This window comes from Montipora foliosa, chromosome 8, assembly GCF_036669935.1.
Source record: "Montipora foliosa isolate CH-2021 chromosome 8, ASM3666993v2, whole genome shotgun sequence".
Taxonomy (NCBI): domain Eukaryota; kingdom Metazoa; phylum Cnidaria; class Anthozoa; order Scleractinia; family Acroporidae; genus Montipora; species Montipora foliosa.
In genome coordinates this window covers 34,529,318-34,539,317 of record NC_090876.1, presented here as the reverse complement: position 1 = coordinate 34,539,317, position 10,000 = coordinate 34,529,318, and the positions used below count along the sequence as shown (strand labels likewise).

General features: G+C 40.7%; 1 protein-coding gene across 1 annotated transcript; it reads left to right on the top strand.

Annotated features, from left to right (window-relative positions):
- Nucleotides 1–4,944: 4,944 nt before the first annotated feature.
- On the top strand, nucleotides 4,945–5,508 carry LOC137968693 (uncharacterized). The gene has a single exon (XM_068815208.1). The coding sequence runs from the start codon at nucleotides 4,945–4,947 to the stop codon at nucleotides 5,506–5,508; it is 564 nt and encodes a 187-aa protein (XP_068671309.1).
- Nucleotides 5,509–10,000: the final 4,492 nt, after the last annotated feature.

Sequence of the window (10,000 nt, the reverse complement as noted above, 5' to 3'; positions counted from 1 at the left end):
CTTCACGTAATTCAGCACCTACCCAGGCAAAGCTAGTTGTTGCCGGACTTGTAAATGTTCTGTATATTGTATTCAGAGGATTTAGAAGGAATGTCTTAGCACAGTTACATGGGCCAATAAGAAGGATGTTCCTATTTTTGCCACGCCCTTTAATTAAAAGAGTTCGTACTGCTTCGGCAAATTCTGTTTCTGATATACCATTTCGCTGCAGAATATCTCGAGCCATACATAACCACTGGGTGTTGCATCCTTCAACGCAATCTTGATATTTTACCGCATGCAGTATTTCCATACGTGTTCTTTGACTTCTTTGAAGGTTAGAAGGGGCTTCTTCTATGTCCCAACCAATAGTTAAGGCCTCGTCGACTGCTTTGTACCCGCAATTGGCTATGAATTCCGCGAGATCTGTTTTTCCCTCATTCTTCTGAGATTTGACTAGAACTAGAAGTTCAGTTCGTGTTCTAATTCCTCGTTCAACGACAAGCTGGGAAACATCAAACACTGATAAGCGAGCCTTTTTCTTGCGCTTGCTTGCTTTTTGCTCTTTCTTCCATTACCAACACACGTCACACTTGCCTTTTGCATTTTTGGAGGCTTCAAATCGGGATGATCTGGTGATTGAAAATATTGCTTGTCTTCTTTAGTTGCATATTTCCAAGCAGAATAATAATTTGTGTGAACGCTTGAGAAATGCAATTTTATTCCATGCTTCGTGTCCACATAATTACGAACTTTAAGCCATCTCCGGTAACGATCAAGTTTTACAGCCATATGGTAATGTATGCCCCCGTTCTTATGACTTTCTTCACTACACACCCATTGTACGACACAGCTTTGTGTTTCTGGATCAGAATTTTCAAATGCATCCAGAACTATTACGGCGAAGGACTCACGCAACGAAACTATCTGCTCGTCAGCTTGGCTGTACGTTATCAGATACACACTGCGATGCTGTCTGTTGCTTAGATTGTCGTCTCTTGTACACTCTTGTCCAGCTTCATTCTCCTGAGAGGTCATATTTGCATTTGTTTTCACCAAATTTCTTTCACTATTTTAGCGATATCGACCACCACGAAACGTCTTCAAACAAGCATGAACACAAACGTAAACATATATTCTCATTTTTTAATCTAATTAAACAAAGTCGTTCACAATCCTCTTTGTTCAGAGTTGTCTCTGAATCTACAAATCACAGTCTCTCTAAAGGAAAAGAAAAGACTTTTCAAATATGGAATTTAAAAGTCTCCTTTACCTTCAACAACGGCAAAATAACTTCCTTTTCTGTGCCCTCTTGGCGTGACCACATGTTTCAAATTCCTGTTTTATAGACAACCCCGGTCAAAATTGTTGGAACACTTTATGGGAATCTCCCCCTTCCCCCTTCACAAAGTTGAAAACAGTTGGTGATCACACATTTTCCTGCAAAACTCGCGGTAATCCCCAACTTTGTAAGGGGGGAAGGGGTATAGTGTCCTGAAGTGTCAAGTGTTCCAACGATTAATGTCCGGGGTTGTAGATTAAAACAAGTGGTACAGTTTTTGCACGCTGCCGGCCACTCGGTTAATTGCGACACTGTCCAGAGAATAGATAATACCATCGCAAATGACGTCCTTGAAAGATACAAGGAAAGCCGTAACATGTTTGTTCCTCAAAACTTCACTGGAACCACACATTTTGCAGGGTACACTCGCTTTGCTGTAGATAACATAGACATAAACGAAGAGGCACTCAGTGGCATGGGCACATTTCATGCAACGCAGGTTGCTGCCTTTCGTCGCAAAGAGGAAGGAGAACCAGCAGTGGATATCGAACTGTCTCCTCAGTCAGAAAGGCGACCGGATCTACAAGTGCCATTGGAACCATTGCTGGACAAGAAACCAGAACCTGAACTACAGAAGACAGTAGTTTCTGAGTGGTACAAACCTGACAGAAGTCTAAGTGATGAGTCTTACAAGAAGGAACTACCATCATCGACAAAACCGTTGGGAAGGTTAGCCCTTTTGACATCTTCATTGCTTCTTTCCCCCTCCAGGCCTGGAACAATAACTGAACAAGCAGAGTTGAGCAATCCAGTGAGAGACTAGACTTCTCTCAAGGTTACCTCTTCCTTTTAAGAAAATCTGATTGAATTCCTATACACTTTTCATTTTTACCCAGTGGTAGGCGAGCTTCCATAAGACAGGAATCAAGCTCAATGCCTGCGAAGGAAAGTATCTTTGATGGCCCTATTGTTTTTTCCGGTGCTATAGGGATGCCGAGATAATAACACATATCTATTGGTTTTGGTGCAATTTTTGGAAACAATTGGTATTATGGGAGTAGGCCGGATAATTGGATTGAAAAAAAAATTTGAAATTTTGGAATTTTATCCTATTGCTTAAAGTCTCAGTCTTTGGGGAGACCAATTATGTAATCAGTGTGTCCTATTTTTCACTGACAATGAGGCTTTGGTCCATGTGATTAACAAACAATCTTGCCGTGATCCTTCCCTTACGTCTTTAATGTGCAAGCTGGTTTCCATTTCCTTACAACATAATATTCTTTTTAAAGCAAAACACATACCAGAAGTGCGTAATACATTGGTTGATTCTATCTCTCGCCTGCAGATTGCATCCTTCCATAAAATGGCATCAGTCTCAATGTGTCAGTCTCCAGCAGAGATCCCTCCCCATTTGTTGCCTCAAAATTGACAGATGCAGTAACAAATTTGTTAAAATCTAGTCTCCAACCTTCTTCTGTTCCTACATTGCGCAGAATGCCTGGACATCATGAATAATTCATAATCACTGAAGCGGCAAATTCGAATACAATCACGCTCTGAAGAGCCATAAATTAGAGAGGAATGGGCCAAAACTAGGCAACTAGGGTTCACAAAATTCACTTTTCCGAGTCTCAGAAATAATAATTTCAAGGTTCACGCATGGCTTCTTGAAAATCAAGGATTGGTCTACAATCAAAGAATGAAATTGAGAAAGTAGAAGTCTTACATTTTTTTACTTGAATATCTGGAAATTTTCGTATGGTCATTTTGGAGAGCAATTTTGGGAAAACTAATATACCTACTAGACTTTCATGCATGGCAAATGGCAAATCAGTCTGTTTTAATTGCGAAAATTGGTCACGAGGAACCTTTACGTTTTTCAGTTTGAAAATTATTAGTCGTAGTTTCATTTGAAAATGGCGCGTTTGGAGCTGGCGAACTATTGCACTTTAATTTAACAACCAAGGAGTCACACACGATAAGGGCCAAGTGACAGCCTTACAACAAAACGCATCGGGAACCTTCTCGCAACCAAGATCCGTCAGCCTCTTATTCATTTTGATTCATTTATATAAATTCATTCAAAAGCGAAACGAAGCCTTTTAACTGTTATACTTACACAAATTTCATTGACAGAAATGCAAAGCAGAAACGGGCTAAAAGATACAATCACTTTACATTCACGCACGAGCAATGTAAGAAACTTTAATGAAGCTCACTGCTGATTGCCACAGGCCTTAATCACACGGCGGCCATCTTGAGTCGCGAGGGATTGAAAAGTTTTGTTTTTGTGCACTGAAACTCGTTTCCAAACATTGAGCAAGAAAGTTCTTTTTCCCGATTGTTTTGCTCTGTTAAACATTAATTCGAGTTGATTCATTTCTTTTGACAAATTTCAGTCTGTCAATTGCGCGTAAGAAACTGTGCCGGAAAATAGCAGACTTTTTGGTTATGCTTGTTTTGAACAAGAGGCTGAGTGCTTTTTCCAGTAAATGCACGAATCTTAAGTGCGAAATCCTAAAACAGGTATTTTGCGAGATCAGAAATGGTAAATGCAAATTAATGCATTCTCAAAGTGTGATATCCAGAGACAATAGCGAAAACAATAACTTGAAACGTCCTTTGTTTCTTCGCTCCGCCCTGACAAGTTAATGAGTAAAGCAGAATTCCCCAAGGGAGAAAGAGCGCGTAATATTTGACAAATGAGAACCATTTGAGTCATTCTTTGCCGCTAATTTTACTGACCTATAATTTTTATTGCTCTGGAGGTAAATGTCCGGAGAACAATAGGCATTCTGCGCGATGTTTACAGGAGAGCCTGAAACATATTCAATCAATTCCTTAGTTCAATATTTCAATCCTTTGATTTTCCTTTACCAATCTCTCCTACGATACTAGCTTTGTTCGTAGCCTTTTTATATGATCACAAATATGCTCCTTCAACAGTAACTGCTTATGTGTCAGCTATATCATATTCACATAAGCTCTATGGTTTTCCTGACCATTCTAAGGCATTTTTTTATAGTTCAGATGTTGAAAGGTTATGGGAAGGTGGGTTTCCCACTCGACAAAAATTTGGTTTTATCAACGGAATTGATAATGTAAATTGGCCACCGTACAGAGATTCTAAGAGCTGACGTTTCGAGCGTTAGGCCTTCGTCAGAGCGAATCCTCGACAGCTGGTTACCTCTGACCTTACCCATTTTGCACAGATTAATACAGGCGACTGCTGTGGTGACAAACTCTGTAGAAAATGCAGCTGTTTTTATGGCCATGTGCTCTTTAGTTTTTTCTGCTTTCCTTAGGGTAGGTGAAATAACTGTTGTGTTAGCCAGGTGGCTTGGTGGTCAGATCTATACAGAGCGGACAAATGCTCCAAAGTTTGTGTGAACATAGGCTAGGGCATACAGGTTAAAACTTTGGCCGGTGCCCTGCTTGATCTCTTCTGGGTTTGTATTTATAAAGTACCAAATATGTACGAAAACCACTTTGGTGGGTGGCCTGTGGTTAATACTGCGACTGCGAGAAATTTAGCCTAAATTGTACAGAAAATCTATACACCTGCTTTGAAAAACACTTAACGGCTCTCCATTATCACTATCAGCGAAAATAATGCACAGAACATTTCATTTAGGCCCAGTTTTCGTTTTGACTAGTACTTGGCCTCCACTCGGTCATCCAAGATGGCGGCCTCTATGGGTCACTACACAAACTGTAAGTACCAAAAAATTACCGTCTTTTTCATGCAGGTTTTCTCCCTATTTACAAATGTGCCACTCGAGGAAACACTAAACATTTGTCTAGACAAATTGTATCTTGCTGATCCTCCGGCTTTACCCAGGGTTGTTTTACGCAAGGTATTGGAATTTGCCACCAAGAAGAGCCACTTTCTTTTTGATGATAAATACTACGACCAAATCGATGGTGTTGCCATGGGTTCACCATTGGGCCCTGTCTTAGCCAACATTTTCATGCGTGCTTTTGAAGAAAAGTGGTTGCTGAACGCCAAAGTTAGTCCTTTATTTTGGAATCGTTACGTTGATGACACATTCACCATGTTTCACAACAAAGACAGTGCAAATGAGTTTTTGCACTATTTGAACGGCTGTCATCGCAACATTAAATTTACCATTGAATTTGAACATAACAATGCAATTCCGTTTTTGGACATTCTTGTCACACCTAATCAAAACAACGCTTTCACAGGCAGGGGTGCCCTTCGCTGCCAAAATGGCTTTGTTTGGTAATGGCGACATAGTAAGCAGTTCTTTAGTGTCTGACGGACAGTTGACCTTCCTTTGACCATCCAAAATCTTTGTTGCAGAACTAGTAGTCGCAGAACTAGTAGCTCACGGCGGTGAACATCATCAATCAATAACTTCACAACACGATGGTTAGAAGGCAAGATAATGGGCTGTTTCTCTTCTTCTGGTAGCAGCGACTTATGAATTCTTCCTCCAACACGAATAAAGCCACTAGAAGGGCACAGAAATGGGTTTAAATTTGCTAGGTTGCTGTTCTTGAAGACACCATGCTGTTTAACTGACCTAAAATATTCAGGAAAACTAGCTTCTTGTACATGGGTTATGAACCATTCTTCTGCACCTTGTATTTCTAATCCAGTCAAAGAGATGTCAATTCTTTCTTCTTCCTTCACACTTAAGTTGCAAATGAATCTTCTGATCCAAGCAACAGTTCTTAAAAGCGACCATACTTGCTGAACCTTGTGAAGTCGATAACTGGTTCTTTGGGTTGCACAATGCAACTGACACTAGCTTTACTCCTTTTTTCTAGATTGACAATTTCCCTGGAAGGTTTAGCCCTTAAATCTTCCGGCCAGTCCTTTTCGGACTCTTGCAACCAAAAGGGCCCTTTCCACCACACCTGACTCTCCCTTAACTGACTTGCAGATAAGCCTCGGGTAGGTAGGCTGGATTGTGCAGTCCTGGGCAATATCTCCAATCACTGGGATCCAACCACGACTGAATCTCAATAACAAGATTAGCATCAAACGGTTTCCACCGAGTGGAATGTGGCCAGCTTCTAAGCAACGAAAACAAAGACCTTTGCACAATGCCATCCTGAATCTATCTTTCACTGCCAGTGACAGAAAATTAACGCATGACCTAACATGGTGATTCTTTCGACAAACACAGCACTCTTTGACTTGCATAGAAGCACATAGTGCCGAAGTAGATGATCTTTGTGGTGAACTAGAGTTGAAATTCACCTGGCTTACACACTTTGCAGTGCTTTCCTTTGCAGAGGCCTTGAGCTCCAGAGAGGGAGACTCTGGTTCGTACTACTTGTTCTAAGAAAGCAAACAATGTTTCACTTTCACCCAAACACCCAGACCGAACATACCCAACCACTTGATCATAGAATTTATGCATAGACAATGCATCATCAGAGTTCAAACGCGGTAAATGAATCAGGGATCTTATGTGTGCATCGAGGATCAATCTTGGATGACCAAACCTTTCATTCAGGGCTTCAAAAACTGGCTGGTAATTCTCTTGTACCACTGCAAATCCCTTCACTGCTTCAGCAGCTGGACCCTTTAATGATCTCATCAAGTATTCTAATTTCTGTACCTCTGCTATGGGTGAATTATCAACCACAGAGACCTTGATCGACTGGTAATAAGGTTACCAACATAAAACGTTTCCATCAAAGGTAGGCAGATCAATCTTCGTTAGCTTAACTTGTACCTGAGGGCATAACTGTGGGGTTATGGTTGCGATACTCTCCGTTTTCATCTCAGAGACAGATTTACATTCCAGATACTTCGTCATTTTAGACATGTATTCAATAACACACAATTCATAGTCATTACGACTGCTACACTCTGTGTCTATTTCTTCGTCTTCTAACAGAGTACACATTGTGGCTTGCATATCTTGTAAATCGCTCCATTTACAAGCAATATTATCTTTCAAAACCTGAATCATAGCATGATTATCCTGCACTGATAGCAATTCTTCGACAGACTTCAAAGTGTCCATTACAGACTTTCTCAAGAAATTTCGTTTCTTCTTAATAGGTTCCAACTCTTCAGACATTAGAGGAAGCTTTGAGAATATTATCTGCTAAAGACATGTTAGGTTGCAGTTTGCTTTCTGAACAAGTAATGGCATCAATACCTGGCATTACAACAACAGAGGGTTAAGAGTCTTTGTGTCAAGCCTTGAATATTCTCCATCAGCAGAAACCTGCTCATATGCACTTGTCCGCCGTATTCCTTCTTTATAGGAAGTGGAATCAACACGGATTCAACAATGAATTTAACAACAGTTGATACACACTGTGTTCCACAAGAGGTTGGTGGCAACAGAAATGCAGCAGTGGTACAAGTTAATGACACATCGTTTGAAAAGGCTGCATGTCATCTTGCTGAATGGATAGAAAGACGACTGCAACAGGCTGGATTAGAAACGTGCAACACTGCATGGAAATATTATTAGATTCTTCTAGTAACTGTAAAATTGGTCCAGAATCAACAAATCCGTATATATGCTTCTTTGTATTGCACTCGACAACTCCTTACAAGAAATGGAAAGTAGTGCGATGGATATAAAAGGAAGTCAAGGGGATGATAATATTCCATGGGAAATTGAGGGGAAAGAAGTCAGGAACGACACATCACAAGATAAAGGCAAATACCCGTGGAGTTGCCCTTCAGAGATGCCTCCGCCTGATAAAACAACGGAAATCTTATGGACGGCATACTTAGCGTGATTCAGACATTCTTCACTGAAACCATTTCGAAAAGATCTTATTCAAGCCATCCAATTCGCAATTCTCGCAATTCCATTATAATTCAGCCTACTGCAAGCGGGAAAAGCATATGCTTTGAACTTCTCTTTATTTGACGAAAAAGTCCTCACCGTAGTGGTTTGTCCAACAATTTCTTTAATTCATTCACACGTTCAAAATTTAAAGCAGAATAATATTGCTTGTTCGTCCCTTGGACCCTCGTCCGGCAGAGCTCTTCTTCAATCCTTGTCGTCTTGCGGTAAGATGAATTACCTCCTTTAATTTTTACCAGGCCTGAATACTTTACGTACAAGGTCAAAAACGAAATTCGTGAAATGAAATCTTCCCTTAGACAAGGTAAATAAAACGTTTGACAGAAGCTCTAAATTCAGGTCATGTTACGACAGCTTCAAATCTTTAAAAGATAATTTTACGGGGGTTCCAATCATGGCACTGACTGCAATGCTGACTGACTCTCGGTTAGCAAATCAAGCAACAAATTATCTTCGCTCGCCTGTTTTTATAACGGGAAGTGTCAACAAAAAGAATACTAAACTAAACGTTGAACAGTATCAAAGGGTCCTTAGGAGAGAAGGGGATAATATGTGGGATGACGTAGCAAGAAATCTAGCCAACACCATACAGGATGACTATGCCTTTGGGTACATGGATTTTAAGGTTGATGTGGAACGTCTTGCCAAGTGACATGAAGAATAAAGTGGACACGGAGTTGGAACACACAACCCTCGCGTAAATCTTGTTTTGCGGATTGGGTGTATGTGAAATATGGCAGTATTGGTACATGAGTTTGGGCACGCGGGTAGAAACAGCCAGTCTTCAGAGGGCGTAATTACAGTAAATGAAAGCGTCGACGACCAGCGTTTAATATATTGGACAAAGGAATGCTCTTGAGAAGAAATCAATGCTAAAAAATCTTGAATACGAACAGTGCTGGAAGTGGCTATATGGTCTTCAGCCTGGGACATACCTCCGAAAAAGTCTTTAAGAGAATTTCGAGTCCACGGATATGTTTGAGCTTTCCACAAGTGGAGAATGCCGTTCCAGCTGTGAAATGTCTTCGGCCACGAAATTCAATTGCAAAGAAACAGGTGTCCTCCTGCTGAAAGCTCTCGAAGAGGTCGCAAAAGTTCCTATAATTAGGTCTGGAGTGAGTGAGGACAAGGTAATATCTTGATTGCACAGTTCTAAGAGAGCTTGGATGGCCTCCTCTGATGTCCAAAAGCACTTAGACTCTTCCCACAGTTATTCCAAAGGAGCGCAAGTGGATGGTTTTCCAGTTAAAAAGGAATGGTGGTCAATCCACTTATGACAATGAGTACATTTCAGCTTTGTCAAACTTTCATTCAATATTAATCGTAAACAAAACTTTACAAAAGCCCACGATCCTATTCTGTAACAGGAAAAAGGGTGGCCTTTCTTTCAACACCATATGACCTATTTATACGACATCCTGACATATTTGAGGAAACCACACCAAAGAGAGTAGGTTCCAGAGGACTTAATGATGGTAATGATTCTGCGTGCAGAAACAAACACTATTTACCGAAGATCAGGGAGCAATTAGCAAACTCAGGCTTGACAAACTGGTTTGATGTCAAAGAAAATTCTGCCCAAGAATATCCCGGATTCGATGCTCCGTCTGACCGATTGGGTTATCGCCCTGATGTCAAAAAAACAGAAGACTTTGGATCTTCCCAAAGACCACATTTTATGTGGGATGATTGTCAATTGACAGGGACAGGGACATCCACCCAAAAGGTGCATACAAAGATAGGCAAAGCAAAAACAGATGTATGGATCAGGCGTGCATTTTGCGAGGGCGTCAAAGTTTGCACTTTTGAAGGTCGTACTTATACTGTTAGCAATCGACAAAGGCTTAGCAAATGCAGAGAACATGTCAAAAAACACCCTCTAAAAGCAATGGATAATTGTCCCGCTCAAATCATCTACTTCTGGTCAGTG